Consider the following 25,396-nt stretch of genomic DNA (forward strand, 5'->3'; position numbering starts at 1 on the left):
AATTGCAACTTTATATCTCAGAATTCTGACTTTATATCACGCAATTGCGACTTTATATCTCAGAATTCTGACTTTATATCACGCAATTGCGACTTTATATCTCAGAATTTTGACTTTATCACGCAATTGCAACTTTATATCTCAGAATTCTGACTTTATCACGCAATTGCGACTTTATATCTCAGAATTCTGACTTTATCATGCAATTGCGACTATTTCTCAGAATTCTGACTTTATATCACGCAATTGCGACTTTTTTTCTCAGAATTCTGACTTTATATCACGCAATTGCGACTTTATATCTCAGAATTCTGACTTTTTATCACGCAATTGCGACTTTATATTTCAGAATTCTGACTTTTTATCACGCAATTGCGACTTTATATTTCAGAATTCTGACTTTTTATCACGCAATTGCGACTTTATATTTCAGAATTCTGACTTTATATCACGCAATTGCGACTTTATATCTCAGAATTCTGACTTTATCACGCAATTGCGACTTTATATCTCAGAATTCTGACTTTTTATCACGCAATTGCAACTTTATATCTCAGAATTCTGACTTTATCACGCAATTGCGACTTTATATCTCAGAATTCTGACTTTATATCACGCAATTGCGACTTTATATCTCAGAATTCTGACTTTATCACGCAATTGCGACTATTTCTCAGAATTCTGACTTTTTATCACGCAATTGCGACTTTATATTTCAGAATTCTGACTTTATATCACGCAATTGCGACTTTATATCTCAGAATTCTGACTTTATCACGCAATTGCGACTATTTCTCAGAATTCTGACTTTTTATCACGCAATTGCGACTTTATATCTCAGAATTCTGACTTTTTATCACGCAATTGCGACTTTATATTTCAGAATTCTGACTTTTTATCACGCAATTGCGACTTTATATTTCAGAATTCTGACTTTATATCACGCAATTGCAACTTTTTTTCTCAGAATTCTGACTTTATATCACGCAATTGCGACTTTTTATCTCAGAATTCTGACTTTATCACGCAATTGCGACTATTTCTCAGAATTCTGACTTTATATCACGCAATTGCGACTTTATATCTCAGAATTCTGACTTTATCACGCAATTGCGACTATTTCTCAGAATTCTGACTTTTTATCACGCAATTGCGACTTTATATCTCAGAATTCTGACTTTTTATCACGCAATTGCGACTTTATATTTCAGAATTCTGACTTTATATCACGCAATTGCGACTTTATATCTCAGAATTCTGACTTTTTATCACGCAATTGCGACTTTATATTTCAGAATTCTGACTTTTTATCACGCAATTGCGACTTTATATTTCAGAATTCTGACTTTATATCACGCAATTGCAACTTTTTTTCTCAGAATTCTGACTTTATATCACGCAATTGCGACTTTTTATCTCAGAATTCTGACTTTATCACGCAATTGCGACTATTTCTCAGAATTCTGACTTTATATCAAGCAATTGCGACTTTATATCTCAGAATTCTGACTTTATATCACGCAATTGCGACTTTATATCTCAGAATTCTGACTTTATATCACGCAATTGCGACTTTATATCTCAGAATTCTGACTTTATAACTCGCAATTGTGAGATATAAACTCGCAATTGCGAGTTAAAAAGTCAGAATTCTGAGAAAAAAGTCGCAATTAATCTTTTTTTTTTTTTAGTGGCGGAAACGGGCTTCCATACAGTGCTGCTTATTTTTCTGGAAACCGTGATGTTTTTTTGTTTTTTTAGGATTCTTTGATGTATGGAAAAAACAGCATTTATTTGAAATAAAAATCTTTAGTAACATCATAAATGTTTTTGCTGTTAGTTTTGGTTAATGTAATGCATCCTGACTGACTAAAAGTATTATTTTTTCTTTTTAATCTTAGGGTGCGTTCACACTTGTAGTTCGGTTCGTTTGGTTCATTTGGTCCAAACTAAAAAAGGAAAAAAAAAAAACATTTAGTCCTGGTCCAATTAGCGTTCAGATTGGCAATTTTATCACCGAACCAAAAGATACTGAACCTGATTGGTCGGATTTTATGATGTACTGCCTATTTTAAGACAGAACTTACATATATTCAAATGAAGCGCACTAACAGAGCAATCGCACCAGGGTTCGTTTTAATCGAACCAAACATGCCAAGTGTGAAAGCACCCTTATTGACGCCAAACTTTTGAATGGTGGTGTATTTAGCATTTCTAGCTACAGTATGTTCATAGTTTCTTTAAATGAGTTATGTAATTTTAATAGTTCATGTTTAAGACTTCAGACACCCACCACATTCTTAATGATCTCGTCTTTGCCGTCCTGCCTCTGGACCTTCAGCAAGTGGTAGCAGAAATCGAAGAGGTCAAAGCGACGTTGCTGTCCTAATAGCACAATGATGGCACAGCCAGCCCAGTTCAGACCATCACCGAAACACTGCCTAAACACAAAAATACCCCAAACATTTCACTTTTATGATGTAAACCTAAATCAAGTGCTTGCTTTCTACATTTATTTGTAAATGACAAACTATACGCATGATGTTGGCATACTCTGCAGTGAACTCGTGTGTGCCCACAGGGATGCAGTACACAAACTGCATGGCACTCCAGAGGCGGTGGAACTCCATGCACTCGTCCACATGCATGACGCCGTTGGTGGGGGGAGGGCCTCGCCACACGCTGTCCTGCAGGAAGCTGCGAATGCGTGTCAGGATGACTTCAAACATGGACAGCCCACAGCACAGGCGCTCCTTCGTCAGCAGGTCTCCTTCCCGCGCTATTGCAATTTGCTGAGAAAAGTTATTAAAAACAAAAGAAAATGTTTAAATGAAAACCAAATCAAGCAATTCACATACTGCACTGAAGAAATAAAAAGTCTAATAAACAGATGCACAAACCTACACTAACAGTCAAAAGTTTAGGGTCAGTAAGACTTTGTTTTTGAAAGAAATAAATACTTTTATTCAGCAAAGATGCATTAAATAGATCAAAAGTGACAGTATAAATGTTTATTTTTTCCATTTAAAAATAAATGTTGCTCTTTATGAACTTTCTATTTCCACAAAAACATTGAGAACAGCCGTTTTCAACACTGATAATAGGAAGAAATGTTTCTTGAGCAGCAAATCAGCATATTAGAATGATTTCTGAAGGATCATGTGACACTGAAGACTGGAGTAATGATGCTGACAATTCAGCTTTGACATCACAGGAATAAATTACATTCATAAATATATTAAAACAGAACTGGTTTAAATTGGAATAATATTTCACTATACTACTGTATTTACTGCATTTATGATCAGCCTTGGTGCACATAAGAGACTTCTTTCAAAAATATAAAAAAAAAAAGTCTAACTGACCCCAAATTTTTGAACAGTAGTGTTTATTTTTTAAAAAGTAAACAAATCAAAATTAGCAACAAAACATGGGAAAATAAAATGATTATTTAAATTATTAGTATTTTACATTCATGTGGTGTCCCACTTGGAGACACTGAGTGCATCACAGTTTGGGAATATCTGGCATAAATAATCAGAATACTAAAGATGAGCAAGTTGCCTCACCTGTGGGGTCCCAAGTCTCTCAATGAGGGGCACCAGGTGAAGAGGAGCGTACTTTGCCTCCAGCCTCTTCATCCTCACCTCTAGTCGCTCTCCCTCTGTAGTGTTCAACATTAAAGCAAGATTTCGGCAGATATAAATATATATCAAATGTCTTAATTAGAAAGCACTGAAGATGAAGGTGAGGTTTTGAATATCATTTCTCACCTTTGATGTAGACCCTCGGGAGGATGTTCTGGAATGGTGCAGCATGAAGTAAGTCACAAACTTCTTCCTGTGACTGAGTTCAAACATACAGCACAGAAACATGATGAGGAACAAATGAGAAATTATTCTTTATCACACTGTAAAATGAAATCTGAATCAAGCTTTACTTAACACAAACATCACACACACACGTCAGTGTGAAAATGGGTTAGTCATAATATGTATGAAAATGTGAAAATGTAACATTTTGACCCTAAATATGATATTTATGTAGAATTTATGTTGAATGAGAAGCTCAGTCTGAATAATGTTAACTGATTATACCAAATATAGTACTGATAAAGGATCCCACCTAAAGGCTCAGGTATACTTCATTTTCCGCGTTCCGCTCCGTCTCGCACACAATTGTGTCTGCTCAGCTTACTCAACAGTATACTCAACCGCGGATGAGCGTGGATGGACGAGTTCAACATGCGCAGTACAATTGCTTTTCTATTTTCTACAAGATGTCAGAGGCCAGCACTGAGTTGTGTCATTTACAGGAAATTCGCTCGGAAGGATAGAAAAGTATCGGATCCGTTATTGTGTGCAAAGTTTATAACAAGAACCAAAATAAAAATAATATGCGGCTTTGTTTACTGTTCTTAGAACAGCGTGTTTTGTACATAGACTGTATAAATATGGACGTAGTGTCCGTGACGTCACCCGTAGGTTTCTGAAACCTAAAGCCGGCCGTTGCCATCTTGGCAGTGCGTCACCGCGCGTCACTCCCGGATAACAGAAAATGGGCAAAGAGGTGGGACCTGAGTGGAGCTGAGATGACGTGACGGCAGCAGACAAACGGCTAGTGGTGACAGCAGTGGCAATCCACCTGTCACTCAAGTAGCCACGCCCTTAATTATGCAGAACTTGAAGGCTTAAAGGTGCTAAAGAGGATGTTTTGTTTTATACATTTTTGCAATATTACTTGAAACTGTCTTTACTAACTGATAAAAGACTATTTATTAGGTGCACTGAAAGGAATAATATTAATATACATCATCTGTGCACGAGGTAGGGCCTTAAAAACATCAGCCAATCGTTTACGCGATCATCGCGTAAACGATTGGCTCTCTGGCTTGTCAATCACTGCCGTGACGTTCCTTGTGAGAGACGAGCGCGGCTGCGCTCTCCAGTAAATTTCCACACTCCACAGTCGCTGCATGCAATGTTTTTGTCAGGAGACAGGAGTAACAACTGCAGATTATGAGTTACCTGCGGTGAGTCCGACATAATGAATCCACTAACACGACACAGCGAATGCCGGTGGTAAACACTCGTGTTCAAATACTCGTGCACGCGTTTTGGGAGGCGTTCCTTTGAAGTGAGCTGTGAAGGAGGGGGGCTGTTCTTACGCATGCGCTCATTTAAAAAAACTCACTAACAGTCTTTGGATTCTCAGTCGACGAAAAAATCCTCTCTATCACCTTTAACATAAACGGATGAGCAGTGCGAGGACCGTAGCAGAACGCAAACATTTGAAGTATACTCACTACAGCCATCAAAATAAGGCTTGTATAATAAATTCACTTTATTCAACAATTTCAAAACATTTCCCGGGGGACTTTAAATCACCTGATGTGAGCAATGTTCCCATTATTATTATGCATAGTCTGTCTCCATATTTTTGTGAGGACTATGATAGTTTTGTGCACAGAAAGGTTATATATCTTCTGGTTACCCTATTAAAGGGTAGCATGTTATTGCCATTTTGTCCTTGGTCATGCCGCACTTTTTCCATCAGCATTTTAAGCATTGAGCAGCACAATTTAAAGAGTTAACTAACTTAAAAAAAAAAAAAAAAAAAAAAAAATTCTCGAGACTTGTGTGTTCTACATTCCAGTCTGTTGTACTCCATCTAGCTCAGTGTTCGGCAACCTTATGGCATGCGGAGGGATAAACTCACAGAAGCGCGCACCTTCGGTCGTGTGAATGGATTGATGGATCTGTGCGCTAGAGCAGGTTAAAATCCCACACTTTAATAGTATTTATAGAACCTAACTTAATAAAATAGGTTGTGTGACTATGAGGAATGATTACCTCAAAGTGTATGTTCGTATGAAAGTTTGAGGGAATTTAAATTAAATACATACACCTCTTTAGCTGTTGTTCCAGTGATTATCATGCCACAGGTTGCCGATCCCTGATCTAGCCGTTTCTGAATACAAGAATGGATCAAGTGATTGCCCAATGCACAATCCACTAACTTATACACTGCGTTCCAAATTATTATGCAAGAGACAAATCAGTAAGATTTCTGTACAATAAACATACAGATTTTAGTTTTTCTAAGAAAATGTTTGTTTGTTTATTTATCCATGTCTTTTTAGATAACTGGTATCAATCTCAGACCAAATAATTTGCCAGATCTATGGAAACCCTACTTAGAGGTTGTTCCACATTATTAAGCAAGTCACAGTTCTCATGAAATATGGGGAGGAAGAAAGATCTTTCTGAAGATGAAAAGCATGAAATGGTGCAATGTTGTGCAAAAGGCATGAAAACAACTAATATTGTGTGAAACAGAATGGAGATTATCGAATTATCATAAGATTTGCGAGTCAGTTAGAGCACAGCAGAACTCGGTCAGATAAAGGCTTATTGAGGAAAGTTCCTGTCAAAAAAATTAATTGTATTAAAAGGGCAGCCATAAAAAAGCAAGTGTTGAGCAGCAAACAGGTATTTGAAGCTGCTGGTGTCTCTGGAGTCTCGAGAAGCTCTCCATGCAGGCTGGCAGTTGTGCGTAAAGATGCATTTCAGCCACTCCAAACCAAACCTCACAAAGAGAAACATTTACAGTGGGTTTAGAAATACATGAAGACTCATTTTTTAATAGTTTTATTCACTGACTAATGCCGTACTACGATGGATGGTCTAAATGGATGGATTTCTGGATGGTTGGTGAATGGCCACCACGTTCCAACAAGACTGCGATGTCAGCAAGGAGCTGGTGGGTGATGATTTGGGCTGGAATACTGGGAAGTGAGATGGAGGGTATTAAAATGACTTTTGCAAGATATGTGGAGTTCATAACTGGCCATTTTCAGCTATGGTATAAAAAGGAGGACAGTGTATAGTACAATGCACTATTGTACAATGCACTATGCACTATCCCATGCTGCAAAAAAACACCACAGCAATAAAACTGTTTGAAAATGTATTTCTACACCCACTGTAAATGTTTCTCTTTGTTAGGTTTGGTTAGTGGTGTCTAAAATGCATCTTTACGCACAAGCCTGCATGGTGAGGTTCTCAAGACTCCAGAGACACCAGCAGCTTCAAATACCTGTTTGCTGCTCAACACTGGCTTTTTTTTATAGCTGCCCTTTTAATACAATTAATTTTTTTGACAGGAACTTTCATTAATAAGCCTTTATCTGACCGAGTTCTGCTGTGCTCTAAATCACTCACAAATCTTATGATAATTCGATAATCTCCATTCAGCTTCACACAATATTAGTTGTTTTCATGCCTTTTTTCATCATTGCACCATTTCATGCTTTTCATCTTCAGAAAGATCTTTCTTCCTCCCCATATTTCATGAGAACTGTGACTTGCTTAATAATGTGGAACAACCTCTAAGTAGGGTTTCTATAGATCTGGCAAATTATTTTGTCTGAGATTGATACCAGTTATCTAAAAAGACATGGATAAATAAACAAACAAACATTTTCTTAGAAAAACTAAAATCTGAATGTTTATTGTACTGAAATCTTACTGATATGTCAATTGCATAATAATTTGGAACGCAGTGTAGATTACAAAACAAAGTTTTGCACATCCCTAACTATTAATATGTATTGTGAATTCAGTTTCATTATACCTCTACATCAAAAAGACTGGTAACACTTTACAATAAGGTCTCATTTGTTAGTTAATACATTAATAAAGTTAAATAAATGCTGTAAGAAAATATTGCTCATTGTTAGTTCATGTCGTTAAAGTTAGTTAACAAAAATGCTCATATTCATGTTAGTTCACAGTGCATTAATTCATGTTAACAGATACAATTTTTGTTCTTAATGTATTAGTAAATGTTAAGACTTACATTAGCTAAAATTAATAAATGCTGTAGAAGTATTGTTCACTGTTATTTCAAGTTAACATTAGTTAACTACATTAGTTAACAAATTAAACCTTATTACTAAAACATTAATTAAAATAAATAATTGGTCCCAGAATATGGAAATTTGTTTCTGCCATGGAATAAAAAAAAAAAAAAAACGACTTTATATCTCACAATTCAGATTTCATAAATCGCAACTGTGAGTTTCCTCACAATTTAATATATCGCAATTCTGACTTTTTTGTGAGATACAAACTTGCAATTGCGAGAAAATAGTCCGAATTGTGAGATAAAAAGTTCTCTCATGGTGGAAACAAGCTTCCACACCAGAAAGATAAAAAAAATATGAGCCAAATAAAATATTATTGTAGCAATTGGTGGAAACCTAAATTAAATGCAACGTGAAAGTTTATAGGTCTCATGGCAATGACCTTCAAATCAATGAGGTACAGAAATTTGAGCAAAAATCACTTAATTCACAATAATAAAACAAGCACCGAACAACACCCAAACAAGAAGAGAGAGACGACCAGAAGAGCACCCTGACAGAAACGATGTTAATGAGAGATCAGCGTGCAATGATCATCCGACACATTCACTATGCTTCAGAGAGTGACCCAAACAGAAACACAAGAGAAACAGGCATCAGAAGAGTTACAGTCAGAAGAAGTGAAGAGAAGTGTATGGAAGCAGATGTGCACCAGCACGGGACGTCACAGGCAGCCAGAGAGGAGTCGTGACTGCCATGAAAGCAAGGAAGACTTCCTTTGGAGGAAATGATCCTAAAGAAGCCTCTTAATATTAACCCAGTGGGCACGAGTCTAAACATCACAACAGGGCCAGACGCTCACAGCTCCGTATTACATTTCGAGTTTAATTCTCTCGTCTCGGTGACACTAACATCCTTGAATCCATGGCAGAGCACGGCACAAAAGTGACTAAAGAAAAAGTATAGAAATCAGGAAGAGTGTGCGTTCAGTCAGTTTGTGGTTTGATTACATGAATGAGGCCTAATTCCTTACCACCTGTAGTTGTTGCCAGCGTGTAATGAGAAATAAAGTTGCTTTTTAGGGGCAGATGGCAGCAGTGTCATCCACCCACACACTCATTAACGTACACAGAGTAATTCATTAATATTCACATTCAGACACACACACACACACACACACACACACACCACATACTTTCTACAAATTCAAATCTGCCTCTTTATGCAGCTGATTAGCAAAGCCAGGCTGACTCACATTGAAAGAATTTTGGTGCGTCAATAGGATGCTCTCATGATAATCATCATTTCCAATAAGATTATTATAAAAATTCATAAGAAAACAAAGCATTTTATGAAAGACCAGACCTGCCAACCTTGGCAAAGTATTTTGAGTACCACAATAGTGTAATGCTTTGTTCACATGCTTTCGCACCAGTCATTTCCCCCACTCAACAACATTTCATCAAGTTAATAACATATAAATCGGCTATGAAAAAAACAAACAATGCAATCGTATATTGTTAAGCCAGGGATGCACACTGGGAAGACATTTATTAATTTTTTTTTTTAAATATCTGCTTTAAAATGTGGATTTCCAGTCAATTTTAGCATGAGGATATAGAGGCAAACTCACCTTACACTCTAGTTTTTTTTTATTTTTCTGAGTCAAAAAAATAAATAAATCAATTTATTTCTTCACACTGTTGTTTTTTGTGACCCAATCCATATGCACAATTAAAAAATAAAATAAATAAATTAAATAAAATAAATAAAAAATAAATAATAATAATAATAAATATTTTATATTATATATATATATATATATATATTTTTTTTTTTTTTTTTTTTTTTTTTTACAGTAAAAACAGTAAAATTACAATACTATAATTTATAATATTTATTTCCATGCTTGATATCTGGGGGAATGACACCAGACTTATGATCAGTAAAACTCTTCTGTTGGTTTTTCAGCAGGCTAGATCCTGCTGCCTCTTGCTGGACTCAAGTACTGCATGTGCACAATTGAACACAAGGTGTCACCAGCTTTTTGCATAGTTTACACAAAATACATACAGGTTGGCAGGTCTGAATGGCTAATGCTAAAATAGAAATCTGCTTTGAGATGATGAGGTTTTAGATCAATTGATCAGGAGTAAGTGATAAAAGATAAACTAAACAACTACACTATGTCATGCAAAGAGGAAGAGGAAGTCAGAGGGGGTCTCACCAGGGCTTGCTCGATGAGCAGACAGAAGAGGATGGCGTTGCCCACCTCTCTCAGACTCTGAAACACATCTGTCTTGAGCTCAGCGTATTCAATGATGTCCTTCAGCTGATGGTGGAAGAATTCCAGGATTCCTGACAAATGTTCCATATTATATAACATCAAAAACATTCCAGGATAGATCAGACATTAATCTTAACAAGCTATACAATATGTTTTATAAAGTGTTTTCATTAATTCATTGTACTAAATGAACACATTAAATTGACAGGCCTAACATAACATAACATAACATAACAGATTTTTAGTATTAGCGCTGATCTCACCTGGAGAGCCGTACTCGTGACGAGGTAGACGGCAGATCTTGGGCATCACCTCTATGAGGGTCTTCACATACTGCAGGATTGTGCCTTGCAACTTGAAAAGACAGACGGACCAGTGAGAACGAGTGAAAAAAAGAAATGTTCTCTAAATTGTGGCAAGTATTTTATGGGAGTACAATGGCTAAGAGAAAGAGAAAATTCATGTACACTAAGCAGAAAGATAAAATACCAAGCTCTTGACTATCTTGAGCAGCTCCTCCATCACCACGGCAATGCCCTGGTAACCAAGAAGACGGCAGATTGTTTTGAAGTGTGGAGGACCCACAAAGTTCCTGTAGGAACTGTAGATGTGGGAGTAAGCAATGTTCAGAGGCTGAAAAACAGAGCAAGATGTTTATTAATAGACATCAGTGTTCTCTAGTACAATGTATGAAACACATTCAAGTCTTTGGTTCAATATCACATGAACTAATCATGCTGCTTACAGACCTTGGAACCATACAAGTAGTAAGGCTGGACATTGGCAGGCTTGTCCCTTTGAGGCTCCTGGGTGAATGGAATGGCTGTCCGCACAAACCTGTTCCATGAAATTCAACACATTTTTCAACACTGTCATCTATAATGAGCCACATTAGTAGGGATGTGTATCTACAACTTATGGTCACTGACCTGTTGGTGGAGCCATTGTAACAGTAGTTTGGTAAGAAGTCAAAGTTGAGTTCCCAGAAGACGTGCAGCGTGATGCGCCCGTACGGTGCAGACACGTTGTGGTTGGCCTCTCGGAACATGGCGTCAAAACTGTCCAGGGTCATGTGCTTAGATAGCAGACGATGAGTCAACCTGTTGATTTCCATCAGCCATTCAAGCTCCTGAAACACACATGACCAAACATAATTTCACATGTCCTTAGAGTCTTTTCATTTCGAAATCATAACACTTTTGTCATTCTAATATTAACCCTACAAAGCCTACTGTATCATCGCTGATACGCAAATTTCTAAGGCCTCTAAATTGTCAACATGATCAAAAACTTTGCTGAAAAAACTTCTCTTGTCTGACTGATAGTTTATACATTTAGTAAAAGGCCTTTATAAATATAATTCTAAAAACATCCCTCTTCAGTTTGGGGTTCATGTCTTTTTGCTATGAAATCTTTACTGTTTTTATAAAGTAAATGTAAGAATAGCTTTTATTTTGTTAGCAATATTTCAAGATGAACACTTGCTGGAATTAGGCAAATTCAAGCATTTTTAGAAATATGTTAAAAATGTGAGTATCAAACATGATACATCAGGCTTTTGTCTATTTGTATATCTCTCAGCTGCATTGATTTATATATGTTTTGCCCCCCAAATAAAAACTACAGAGCTCTGATTATAAAACTCAGCATTTAAATTTCACCTTACTAAAACTTTATTGTGAAATATAGAGAGACAACTGATATTTATATGTTATGTGAGTAGTCTGCTACACTGTTATAAAGATCTCATTGATTTACATCAGAATTTCATCTTTTTGGTCATATAAATATCAGCAACTGCACCAAATTGCATATTATTAATCAGTTTGGGCATTTCTTTCCACTTCTCGAGCTCCATATTTTCATATATCATACTATATGAGCCATAAAAGCCTGATGTATAAAATATGATACTACTACTTTTTTTCAACAAACCATTTCATTTAAAAAAACTATATTTATTAATATTCCTTTAACTATTATTTCATATGTCAGGCTTTATAGGGTTAAAGGGATAGTTCACCCAAAAATGAAAATTCTGTCATCATTTAATCATTCTCAAGTTGTTCCAACCCCGTATGAATTTTCTTTCTTCTTCTGAACAGAAAAGAAGATATTTTTCACAAAAGAATATGGTTAACCAAACAGTTGATGGTACCTATTTACTATCAAAGTATGAAGAAAAAAGAAAAAAAACCCCTTTCTGCAAGTTTGTCACAGAATAAACAGAGATTATGGAGATTATATTATACCACTATGGAGGTGAGGTCCTCGCTCTCAAAGCGGCTGATGGCCTGATCCAGAGATTTGTACATGGCCGCTGAGATCCTCTGAGTTATCAACCTGTTCAGGTCAATGGAGCGACCCAGTAGCTATAAAACACAATCACAAATATGTTATGCAAATTAATCTTTATAAAGGAGCCAGAGTGAAAGTTAATTTGTTATTTATTAAAACTGCAACACACATACTTACAGATCATAACAGCTAGGAGATATTAAATGCATTTATTATCAATTATTAATTCACTAAATAGAAAAACAATTTTGAGTTGCCCATTCAAATGGTAGAATTGTGTGACACCTGCACATGTCTCTGTTTGAGCAGTGTCTCGTAGCGGTTTGAGGGCGGGTATGGAATGATCACACCATAGTTCTTACACTCCGCACGGAAGCGTTTGTCTAGGAGGACACTGTGAGGAAGAGAAAGAACCATACAATCCATTCAAAGATCAAAAAACCCATCTAGCAGACTAATGTCCTCACTTTGACCTTAACTAGCATAAGAAACAGCACTAACATTTAAAATAAGAAAGGAATATTTTTACCTTCCAGCCATTGCTTTGTAGTAGGCAAATATCTGGTCAGCTAACTTGTATACAAACTGATCAAAACACAGGTTGACCTAAAAAGAAAAGAGATTACTTTAGTTGTTTCTTAATAAGATACATTTTTGAATGGAAGATATATTAATAAATGGTAGATAAATCTGTGACACTCTACCTCGGCCTCTATCTCATCATAGAGGAACTGCTTCTTGAATTTGGTGAGGGCATAATAACCACTGTCATTATAAAGGTCCAACGGATACAACACATATCTGAGGGGGGAAAAGGATTTCTGTCAAAAAATTATACATTCGGACAGACACAATTGGTCAATGTTCACATACACTACTGATCAAAAGTTTGGGGTTGGTAAGATTTTTTTAAATGTTTTTGAAAGAAGTCTTTTTATGCTTACCTACACTACATTTAGTTGATAAACAATGCTGTAAAACAGTAATATTGTGAAACATTATATAAGGGATAATGTACAATGCACAAGAAACCCCACCAAGGTCATTATGCTGCATTGCTATTGACGACGACCATTATTTAGGAACAACTCACCTTGGAATGTCAGATTGACCAATCAGAATCAATTTTAGAGATTTCAAATTTTCTATTTTAAAATTGAATTCATTTTTGTGATGGCAAAGCTGAATTTTCAGCATCATTACCAAAGTCTTTACCACAGACGAGAATACTTTTTGTGCGCAAAAAAACTAAAATAACTACTTTATTCAACAATTTCTGGATGCGACACATGCGTGTGATGCTGATGCAGGAGCTGGCCAATAACGAGCCGGTGTTCTGACGTAGAACCTGGAAGCCTGCATTGTGTCTACAACGTAAATAGTGTAGGAGAATGACAAGGAAGAGAAGAAATTGTTGAATAAAGTTGTTATTTTTGTTTGTTTTTGCGGACAAAGTATTTTCGTCGCTTCATAACATTAAGATTGAACCACTGTAGTCATGTTAACTATTTTAACAATGTCTTTAGTACCTTTCTGGGCCTTGAAAGTGGTAATTAAATTGCTGTCTACTGAGGAGTCAGAGAGCTCTCGGATTTCATCAAAATTATCTTAATTTGTTTTCCCGAAGATAAACGAAGGTCTTACGGGTGTGAAACAACATGAGGGAGAGTAATTAATGACAGAATTTACATTTTTGGGTGAACTAACCCTTTAATATTTTTGTGGAAATTGATGTATATTTTTTAGGATACTTTGATGAATAGAAATTTCAAAAGAACAGCATTTATTTGTTTTATAAATGTATTTGTCACTTTTAAACAATTTACTGCACCCTTGCTAAATGTATTTATCAATTTGTCAGAAAAAAAAAAACCCTAACTGACCCCAAACTTTTGATTGGAATTGTACTTAATAATCAATCTGAACTTTATGTATATGGCACATACTCCATCATGGAGGGCTCTTTGGTCTCCAGAATGTGATCGGTGAGGATCCAAGGCATGGACATCTCGATGGGGAACTGGATGCGACGGCCCATGGTGAGCTCCAGGAAGAACTCTCGGAACCAGAGTTGGGACAGATCACAGCACTGCTGCAGGGCCTCTGACAGCCGATCAGGAGAGAATGAGAACGTCATGAAAGGAATACAACATTTCTCTCAGTCTATTCTCTTTTGCCATGAAAATCATGAATATGCACTTGGTATATAAAGATGGTAGCCTTTCAAAATAGAAAAAAGTTACTGTTGTCTCACCACTAAAGTTCAGAAGGTGGGTGAAGAAGAAAGACTGCTTGTGGAAGTCCTCGATGGCCTGAACGATGGGGCCATCCAGACTGCTGCGGAGAGTCTTCTTAGAGCCACTTTTATCAGCGATGAGAGACTCCAGCATGGTGCGCACCATGTAGAGCTGCAAAACAGGAAGGATCAGAAACAAACTTTGCTTTACAGGCACTACAAATATCATTAAATGTCATCTATAATGCAAAAACTATTTGACTGACCTGTGTGCTTGAGGGGCCAACAGCACGACGAGGAACTTTGATATCAAATCCTCCTTTGGGGTCCTTCTCTCCCCTCAGACATGGGTCATTAGGAGGTTCTCTTCCTCCTTCCCAATCACAGATGGTTTTACGAATAGCCTGAAGAACACTACAGGGAAGCAAGAAGATAAGTAATGCCCCAAAAAGTATATCATTTTTTTTACATCTGAACTTCTTACCTGATGAGGACGTTCTTCTTCTTGCGCACAGCCTGTCTGAGTGGTTCTCTCAGGGTCACCTGTGCAAAGTCCTGGAGGGCGGAGTAGATGGTGTGCCTGATGGCCTGATTGAACACGCTCTCCATCCGGCCCATCAGAACCTGAAGACCCTTGATCATAGCAATGACCTCCACCAAGGCAAACTTCTCCTCGCTGGTGTAGTTGTAACGGGTAGCGCGTTCATACTCCTCAGCTGTGCCGGGACAGTCTTTATTACAGAATTTATCAGTTGGGTGGACCAGTTTCCAAGAGTACTAGAGGAAGAGAAGAAAAATGAAATGCATGACAAATGGACAACTGAAGTGCTGCTGAAAACAGTTTGCACGATCTCAAACGTACCACTTCCATGACATGAGTGCTCCACTTGGACAGAAGCTGCAGTCCTCTGAGCGCCAAGTCAAAGAGCTCCCTGTATTCCTCATCAGACTTCTGACTGTCCAGTCCAGAGCCGGTCACCACCTCACTGTTACTGTAGCGCGCCAGCTCAGAGATGAAGCGGATGTGGTCTTCTCTGATCTGTACCATCTGCTCGCACAAGTTATACTGTGGACTGATGCTGCTCTGAGTGCAGGTCCACCTGAGAGAGAGATGTACACTAGCATTCAAACACTTGGGGTCTATAAGTAGGGATGGGAATTGACACAAATTTCATGATTTGATTCGATTTCAATTCAAAAGCTTGCTAGTGTTTCACAATATACCGGTGGTACTAGAAAGGTATCGCGATACCCTGCTTTTAAAAACGGTCCGGTTCTTCATTTTATTAGTACCGGTTCTTTGAGTGCCAGCTGTATTTCCTAATGTTCGACAGCAGGGGGCAGTGTACGTGCAGCACGCTGCTTCTAAAGCACATTAAGTGCGTGTTTATTCCTCTCAACTGCGCAACGGCTTTTATGGTGACGAAACGAGAGGTATGGTTGCAAATACAGGTGCTCTTGCAGACCGTCCACAAATTGTTGAGAAAGCAGATGCACAAAGCGAAATATGGCATTATTTTGCTTACATTGCCGACAGCCAGAGCAAGCCCACGGACACCACAAAGCCCGTCTGCAAAAGATGTTACAAAATAACGCAAACGAAGGGAGTCAAAAGCATCTTGCCGTCAAACGTCCCGATTTGTACAAAGAATTTAAAGAGCGGCAGGTTAGTGTGATACCAGCATTATGTTTATGCTCTCAAACGTTAAATGAGTGTTTTTTATTTATTTTACTCGTGCAAGCAGATCTCCACAAAGAGGTTTATTATTGAGTCTTAGTTTAATAAGTGATATCTGGTTGCAAAAATAAAATTAATTTAAAAATATATAAATATGTGAAGGGTATATACAGTTATTTTAAACCAATTTATGCTTTAATAACATTGCTCTAATTATTTACAGTAATATACTTTTTACAATCATCTTACTGTCAAAAACACCTATATGTATAAAAAAAAAAAAGCAAAAAAGCGTAACAGCAAATAATTTACAATTGAATGATATAATGAAATAATAAAAAAAATATATTAAATCTAACTCTAACTTCATGGCAATGAAGCTCAAATCCAGAATTATCAGCCTGCACACTGGTGAAGAAAGAAGTTCTGTCATATGTTATTTATTTACTTTTCCTGCTGTTTTAGGTTTTTGCCATAGTATCGTTTAAGTATCGGTATCGTATCGAAGTCAAAATTTTGGTATCGTGACAACACTAAAGCTTGCAATTCGATTTGATAACGATTATTTTGGATATATATACACAGTACATGGCAAATTTTTTCAAGGAAAAAAAAAATCTCTCAACTAGTTTTTATAATAATAAAGTATTTATAATAATAAAGTTTATTATAATTATAGTACATTTATAATAATTATATTTCTACTCCAATTCGTTTTTTTGAAATATAAACATTTAAATGGTGGCTGTCATAAAAACGTATTTATTCGGATTTATTCAAACATGCAATAAATATTGAAGAGCACTAACAATTATAATGAATATGTAAAAAGGTGCATATATTTAACAAAATGCTCCTCTCTAGAGTTCATATTTTCCAGCTGACTAACTAGTTTAGAGTGACTGGTTCTTCTGAGGTAAATGTGACGTTATGTGACACTGTTTACAAGCTTGCTTTATTGACGTCTTTCTGCGGTTGAAACACCGATTGAACGATTACATGATATGGATTTCGGTAAGTTGTACTATATCTTTTAACATACCTTAGAATCAGATGTTCATTCATGTTTATTTCGCTCTGTAACTGGTATTATAGTGGAGAAGATGATCAGTTCACGTTCGCTTTGCACTGCCTCTTAGCTTGAACTGAGACGTTACAGCGATCTGTCACGCCACATTAAACAGCGTCAAAACAGTATTTGGTTTTTGAATTTCGTAATAAAACGGACAGAATTTTAAATCGGGTACTTTGTTTCATATCAAAAGTAACAATACACAAAGCTTATTGTGATTTAGGCCTATTGGATGAGAGGCGCACTACAATGTCCTGTTCATTCATCAACTGAAAACAGGGTAGATTATCAATATCGATTCTTAAAAAAAACAACACAAAACAAAAAAAACAACCTTACTGACCCCAATGGTTGCAGGGTCAAGCTCAAAAATAACTGTTTACTTTTCAGTAATGCTGAAAAAAAGGACTAGTATCACACAGAAAGCAACCCTAATCTGATCTTTGGTAGTGGATGATCACTCACTTGGACTTGTTTTCTTCATAGTGGGCACTTGTTTCTATGTACCGTGACAGCTCGATCTGCATGTCTCCAAACAGGGGCACCACCTGGAGCTGTGAAGCATCCAAACAGTCATTACAAACAGGATTATGACAAAAAACAGTCATTTTTCAGGGGAACCAGACAGTTTATCTTCACCTTAAAGAACTTGTCGATTTTGCTGAGGTTTATCCTTTTCTTTGCATCCAGCTTATAGATGTTGCTGACATTTCCATCCATCAAGTACAGGCCGAAACCCATGACCTGAAACATAGAGCCGTGCCTTAATTTGTGAACTTCTCTCAGCCGAGTCTTAAAGGCTTCAGCAGGAATGGATGCACTCACCTTTAGCAGCATGTGTTTCTCACTGGGGGTCAAGTACATTTTGTTCTCATAGTAATCCACACAGATATTGACAATATCAGCCAGCAGCTCCTCATAACCTGGGATCACCTCCAGCTGCTGGTGCAGACACTGGACAAACATCGCACAAAACAAAACACTGCATGACGATGTCCAAATGAAAGATGAACAGAGAAGCTTCAGAGGAAGGCATGGTTATCCACACACATAAAAAACATTTATCTCAGGCTTTTCCACACACAATAGCTTCATAAACTGTATGGACCACTTTTATGCTGCCTTTCTAGTGTTTTTTAGCCTTTATTAGAGTTAGAAAGTCAGAATTAACTGTCATTGAATTGCAAGAGCTGAACAAGTACAAGAACAATTATTAAAAATGTAAAGCATACAAATTGGGAATGACATGAGAAATATAAAGCAAATAAAGTTAATATAGAATAAAAAATAACAATGTACATTTTGGGTGAATTGTTCCTTTTAAGTAAATATGACCATATGTGAAGTTCAATGTACCTGTGTAATTCTGTTGTGATTGGCTAAAAACATAGAGAGGTTTTGGGACTCCTGGATGGACTGTGGGTCAGCCATCTTTCTCAGGAACTGAGCCGCTCTGTAAAGAAGAAATAGTGATAAAGAAATTTTAGAGATCGAAAGAAACATGATATATACATATATTTCATAAACACACACTCTACTATATAAAAAAAGTTTGGGGTCAATAAGTTTTTCCTTCGGTCACACTTTAGATTAGGGTCCAATTTTCACTATTAACTACGACTTTTGCTTCAAACTCCTTAATACTGCTTATTAATAGTTAGTAAGGTAGTTGTTAAGTTTAGGTATTGTGTAGGATTAAGAAATGTAGAATATGGTCATGCAGAATAAGTCATTAATACATGCTTTATAAGTACTAACAAACAGACAATTTCCTAGTAATATGCATGCTAATAAGCAACTAGTTAAAGTCCCTGTAAAGTCAATTCTGAGAATTCTTTCTAAACACTTTATAAATGTTACAAATGTATTGCTGAAACACATTACAAAGACTGTGAATTGTGTAATGCTTAATTGTGAAGTTAGAGCGTTAAACAGTCTGCTCAGGATTTTTTGGGCGGAGCTAAAACGGGGGTCTAATGACGCACATAGACCCCCGAACATAGCCCCTCCCCTAACACTATATAACTGTTGATGACACACCGAGCGTGGCGCCGCCTCTACAGCGGTTCACTCGCTCAATCTCGATTATACAGCCCTTTGTACATTTAGCTAGTAATGCCTTCGTCACGCAAATGCATATTACATGGTTATTATAATATACAATATGCTCGGTCTCCTTATTTAAATTTCCTAAAACGATGATATGAAGGATTCTAAAGTGATCGTTCTCCACCGGATAATTTTACAAACTTTCATCAGACAGCTGGGATTCACAGATAATCCACTGTTTTTGATGAATGTGACTGAACAGACCTCGGCCCCCCTCCCGCCTTGGCCTTCCTACCGTCCCACCGATAACCGATGATATATGGGGCCGGACAGAGTCTCTCCCGTCCCGGCCTTCATCCTCCCGTCTCGCGGCGCCGTCATTTGTCGACTCGACAACAGTCCGGCAGTTCGTGCACTGCCCACCAATGAGTGTAAGTTGCCGAGTGTGCTTATGTTATAATTAGTAGGTAGTCCACAGTAACTCTACTAAAATTTGTAACCCTCTAACGTGATTCTTTTGTTTATATGCATCAGTAGGTTTGACTCATTAGACTCAAGTCAGTTGAGACGGCAGCTCTCGCGAGTGGGTGTGGTTTCAGCGCCGACAGCGGACACACCCCCAGCGTTTGAGAGCAGAGAGCACTGCCTATTTTTTCTAATGTGTTAATAACACATTTTTCTGCAGTGTGACAAACTCAGAACACATACTTTAAAATGACTTTACAGGGACTTTAATAGTGGGAATTGGACCCTAAACTAAAGTGTTACCGACACTTCTTTCAAAACCATAAAAAAAATCTCACCAACCCCAAACGTGTATGTGTGTGTGTGTGTGTGTGTGTGTGTGTGTTGGAAAATGGAATTTCCATTTTCCACTATGGAAAATCACTTTTCCTTCAACATAAACACGACCCTGTAATACCTTTTGTAAGCAGAGTGGTCATTTTTTACACTGCACTTCATGTTCTTCAGTTCGTCCAGCACAGCAAACATGTTGATGAACTTTCCTAAAGTGAGCAGGTATGCCTCGGATACAAAGTCCTTCCTGCGTTCAGCATGACAAAGTCGCTTTACCTCGCTGCAAAAACGTTCAATGGCCTTGCGCTAGAAGGAGGGATATCAATGTTACTGCCATGTACTAGTGAAATGTCATGATTCTCAATACCAATTTTGATAGCTCAGCAAAAACTAATATGAAAAGTTAAATTTTAATATAAATAAATTAAATTGCATGTAGTTTTCAAGTATTAAGTTAACATTTCTTTCTTAAAGCAATACAGTAAAGAGTCCAAATTAAAAGCAATGAGTGTTTCTTTTTCTTGTCAGTATTGTCGTTTGATGAACATGACATTTAAGAATTAATAAATAATAAGTTCAAAGAGTTTTATTCCTCTCTCACCTGGAAGTACATGAACTTCATGAGTTTGGTGACCTCAGGTTCCAGCACCTCCACAGTCTTCTCATAGATCTCCACTCGGTTTGGCTGCTCGTTGCACTTCACCTGAGATACACAAGAGGGCGACATTAAAATTGCTGGATTCAGAACTGAGATTATGAATAATGAGTTAGTTATGCAGAGCAGTCATGCTGTTGAACTTGGTCATTTCAGTTATCTCTTTTATAGATAAACAGTTGAAAATGGGTTCGGACTCTCTTCAAACAAGAAGAAAATGGTGGAGAACATATCTTAAAAAGTCCATTCATGCAAGACATTACACACGTTTTTTTGAATGCTGGCACTTGGCAGCAGTATTTGAAAATTCAATAAAATTTATGCAAATGCAACTTGATAGATGATACTCTAGCATGTTCATACCGAGTTCCTCTTCTGCAATATGACACACCTGATAGTAAAAGTGTATGTGGGCTAGTAGGCCAAAGTGTGTATGAATTTTACTAAGAGTACTAAGAATACACCTCTCATTGGACCACAGTTAACTGCATTAGATGTGTGTGTACCTGAGGAATGGCTCTGGAACAGCTCCTCCAGGTGTACAGCATGACGGCATACTCATGCCCCTCCTCCAGCATTTCATTCTGAGAGGAAAAACACAGTTAGAAAAAGAGGGAAAAGAACAACAGCTATAGGAACCACAAACAAACTCCTGTGAATTCTGTGTAAATGTGCGGTTAATACATTTTATGACCTCATGCTTAGAAACATGGAATTCACCATCATGTATATCATGTAGTATAACTAGATCTACATTTCCTGAAAGAATTCTCAGCGCTTACAAGGCAACAATAAGGGTACGGATAGATGTAAAACTAACTATAGGCATAGGGAGAAAGAGAGAAACCAACACGGCAAAACTAGATAGCTCCAATATAAATAATCATCAGAGCCCTTGTAGTCTAGACGGTTTTGTTGATTAGAGTGGCAACATGCATTCAGTGTAGACTGAGTCTCTAATTATGTTCCACTTTCCATTAATAAATCATGTAACCTGGATTTCTGCCAATCACAATTCAGCAAGTATTACAATTCGGGCTTTACAAAACTAAGCATGTGCAAAACAGACTAGTTAGTGGGTTTACAGAACAATGATGTAATAAAAATGGAAAAGCTTTTCTTTTGTGTTTTTGAAATGTTTTGCGTACAGAGGACAATGTTGTCAAAACAATCCCCGTTCACACGGATCTACGAAAACAACTAAAAACACTGTATTATGCATGCCAGGCCAGTAGTTGGCGATGTCACTTTGTAAAGAAACACTATGCGCCTATAGACTGAACACGTAAAATGCATACGTATGACGTAACCGTTTTCACAAATTCACATTTTGTATTTTACAAAAAACGTGTAAATGTACGGCCAAAACACACTAAAATGTTTCCGTTTTTAGTTGAAAACGATGTCATGTAAATGCCCCCTAAGAGTTTTTGAGGAAGTCTTGCATGATTGTTGGCTTGTTACAACACCTGATCCTGATCAGACTAGTCTTTACTGTTCAGAAACAGTTTGATAAAGAAGGAAAGAAAAAAAAAAAAACAGCTGAAAAAACCCCCAAACAACAATAAAAAGCACCCTATTTCTAAAATATAAAGGCAGCAATATAAAATAAACATATTATAAACATATGTAAAATATTCTCTGGAAAATATTTACTTTATTAAGTTGATCCTATGTCTTTTATTGTTCAATATAATTGTGAATTTGTTTTGGGAGAAAAAAAAAATTGTGATTAATCTCAAATTTTCAGATTGAGAGTTTATAATGCAGAATGAAACTGCAATAAGGTACATTTTAAATTTAGATTTTTTTTTTTTTTTTAAATTAACTTGTTTGTTTTTATAATTTTTTTTTTCTCTGAACTTTCCACCATATCCTTAGCACCCCCTTGTGGCCCCTTGGTAGTCATTGAAACCTCTGGACTAGGTGACCTTATTGATCAATCATTTATGAAACATGCGAGTCTGCACATTAAGCAAGTCGAAGAGAATAATATTAATAAGTATGAGGGTATGATTTCAATAGGCCTGGATTGTTCACCTTAAAAACACTATATATGCACTCCTAAATCCAAGTTTAGAGATGCCACAGAGTTCATCCAGACCTACAACTATATGCTCATAAGATCTTTAACAGAAGGTAGCTGAAGCAAACAGTACCTCCAGTCCTTGAAGACTTCTCTATTTCTCTGACTAACATGTACTACTGTTTGACAGTCCAAGCACATCCACGAGCCACTGAGCCGTGTGAGGAAGAGATGGAGTAGCTGCTTCAATTTCAATTCTATCCAGCACGAACCCCAAACCCCCACAGAAACAAAACAGTACAGAACAACAAGAATTAACAAGGGTGGCTTTGTCAAAAGCTGTTTTGTCCTGAGCCCTTCGCCTCTGCTAAAACAGAATTGAAACCGATGGGGTTTTGATATAGCACAAAACATCTTGCCCAGATTTCACACGCTGACCCTTAAATAGTCGTTACTGTTGCAAATCTGTTAATACTTTTTGAGCTGTTCTGAAAAATGGATGTTCATATTTTAAAAGGACGGAACAAATGATTATATCACGCGCACCATTTACTAAAACGAGAATTTGTGGCCACAATACGTCATGTGCGAGGCTCTGTACAATCCAAGTTTAGCATAATGAAATACCTTCTTTTTAAGTTATTGAAAACCAAGTTCAAATTTAGACTGATTTAACAAATAATGGCACATCAGAACAACAAAGATGTTGGGAATAGAAAACAGAGTTGTTTTTGTAGAACATTGCACTATAACAATAATTAAGTGGATTCATTAAACGGCAAATTTCTCAAGAAACATTTCCTATTATTATCAATGCTAAACACAGTTGAACTGCTTAACATTTTTGTGTAAACTGTGAATTTTTTTTTCAGGATTCTTCAAAGAAATGGAAAGGACAGCATTTATTTGTAACAGTATTCTTTTGTAACATTATAAATATAATGTTTAATTTAACAAACCCTTGCTGAATAAAAGTATAAAGTATTACTTTCTTTTAAAAAAAACAAAACAAAACAAAAAACTTTAATTTTAATACACAACATAACACAACTTTATTATTGGCCAACGCAAAAACTGACTCTGCTCAGGACTGATTTAAATATCGCTGTGACAAAGAAAAGCCTACATTAAATAAACTGAATGACTGTTTCTGCTTCTCAGTGCCCTTCTGATAACGATTTCAGTAAGAACCATAAAGAGCAGCTTTGTTATAATGCAACATCCTTTTGTTATTGCTGCCCTGGTCACATGACCAGCTATCCTAATGTGCTGTTTCACAAAGTGTCCTTCTACTTACCATGCTGGAGTGCACAGTGGCCTGTTCAATGTAGCGGGCGATACCAGTGACAAACGCATTTCTGTCCTCAAAGTTGGTGTCAAAGTTTGCCTAGTAACAGATAGAAGGCCAGAAAATTGAACTCTATATCCTACAAAAAAATATTCAAATGTATTTGTGTTAAAGGGCTAGTTCACCCAAAAATTAAAATTATCCCATGATTTACTCTCAAGCCATCCAAGGTTTATATGTCTATCTTCTTTCAGACACAATCGGAGATATATTTAAAAATATCCTGGCTCTACCAAGCTTTATAATGGTGGTGAATGGGGGGCCAGTTTTGAAGCCCAAATATTATTGGTGAACACGGAAGTGCAAAGGACAGAGCAAAACAAAACACCGGTCACAAATTAGAAGTTTAAAGACAAACGTCAGAGGATTTCGATATAAGAGAAGAGGAGCTTGAGTTTGTTGCACAGCCCTATTTTTTTGAACCGTGTCTAAGATTACGATACTTCTACATCCTATGTCATACATCACTTCAGGGGTTACTTAGTTGACTTGCGCAGTATGCGTACGGTCTTCTGGCGGAAGCTAGTTATTTTAATTTATAAAGTATGGATATTATATATTATATATTTAAATATGGATATTTTTCTTACAAAATTCCATCGCTTTGCTTCAGAAGACCTTTATTAAAGTTACTTTTATGGATTAATTTTTATGGATTACTTTTATGATGGATGGATGTTGTATGGATTTTTTTGGGCTTCAAAACAGGCCCCCCATTCACTACCATCATAAAACTTGGTAGAGCCAGGATATTTTTTAAATATATCTCCAGTTGTGTTAGTCTCAAAGAAGACATTCATATACACCTAGGATGGCTTGAAGGTGAGTACATCATGGGATAATTTTCATTTTTGGGTGAACTATCCCGTTAATGCATAAGGGTACCTGGTACATAATGGAGGATGGTGGGGGTTCGATACATGGCTGCTGGTCTGGGAGGGGAAGCTCCTCCAGCAGGTCCACATTGGACAGCGCATCCTCCAGGGTCACGTGGGTTGTCATGGCGACACAGGTTCACTCACAAAACAGCCCAATCTGAAACAAAAATAGGCCATGAGCTTCAACATCATCAGACAAGGATG

General features: G+C 36.9%; 1 protein-coding gene across 1 annotated transcript in view; it reads right to left on the reverse strand.

Moving 5' to 3' along the window:
* The window catches only part of cyfip2 (cytoplasmic FMR1 interacting protein 2), a 47,699-nt gene that overhangs the window by 3,457 nt on the left and 18,846 nt on the right, over positions 1-25,396 (reverse strand). Inside the window, exons 2-28 of the mRNA XM_048175918.1 lie at positions 25,200-25,349; positions 24,264-24,353; positions 21,447-21,524; positions 20,887-20,988; positions 20,410-20,591; positions 18,795-18,891; positions 18,264-18,392; positions 18,078-18,182; positions 17,904-17,992; positions 15,551-15,788; positions 15,173-15,465; positions 14,955-15,102; positions 14,707-14,860; positions 14,399-14,555; positions 13,157-13,253; positions 12,982-13,058; positions 12,738-12,846; positions 12,407-12,526; positions 11,084-11,283; positions 10,904-10,991; positions 10,644-10,787; positions 10,418-10,508; positions 10,095-10,225; positions 3,774-3,846; positions 3,570-3,664; positions 2,554-2,792; positions 2,294-2,441 (exon numbers count right to left, since the gene is read on the reverse strand). Of these exons, the coding sequence (XP_048031875.1) occupies positions 2,294-2,441; positions 2,554-2,792; positions 3,570-3,664; positions 3,774-3,846; positions 10,095-10,225; positions 10,418-10,508; positions 10,644-10,787; positions 10,904-10,991; positions 11,084-11,283; positions 12,407-12,526; positions 12,738-12,846; positions 12,982-13,058; positions 13,157-13,253; positions 14,399-14,555; positions 14,707-14,860; positions 14,955-15,102; positions 15,173-15,465; positions 15,551-15,788; positions 17,904-17,992; positions 18,078-18,182; positions 18,264-18,392; positions 18,795-18,891; positions 20,410-20,591; positions 20,887-20,988; positions 21,447-21,524; positions 24,264-24,353; positions 25,200-25,316 (3,591 nt within the window). The 5' untranslated portion in view covers positions 25,317-25,349. The remainder of the gene's footprint in view (positions 1-2,293; positions 2,442-2,553; positions 2,793-3,569; positions 3,665-3,773; positions 3,847-10,094; positions 10,226-10,417; positions 10,509-10,643; positions 10,788-10,903; positions 10,992-11,083; positions 11,284-12,406; positions 12,527-12,737; positions 12,847-12,981; positions 13,059-13,156; positions 13,254-14,398; positions 14,556-14,706; positions 14,861-14,954; positions 15,103-15,172; positions 15,466-15,550; positions 15,789-17,903; positions 17,993-18,077; positions 18,183-18,263; positions 18,393-18,794; positions 18,892-20,409; positions 20,592-20,886; positions 20,989-21,446; positions 21,525-24,263; positions 24,354-25,199; positions 25,350-25,396) is intronic.

This window comes from Megalobrama amblycephala, linkage group LG23 (assembly GCF_018812025.1).
Source record: "Megalobrama amblycephala isolate DHTTF-2021 linkage group LG23, ASM1881202v1, whole genome shotgun sequence".
Taxonomy (NCBI): Eukaryota; Metazoa; Chordata; class Actinopteri; order Cypriniformes; family Xenocyprididae; genus Megalobrama; species Megalobrama amblycephala.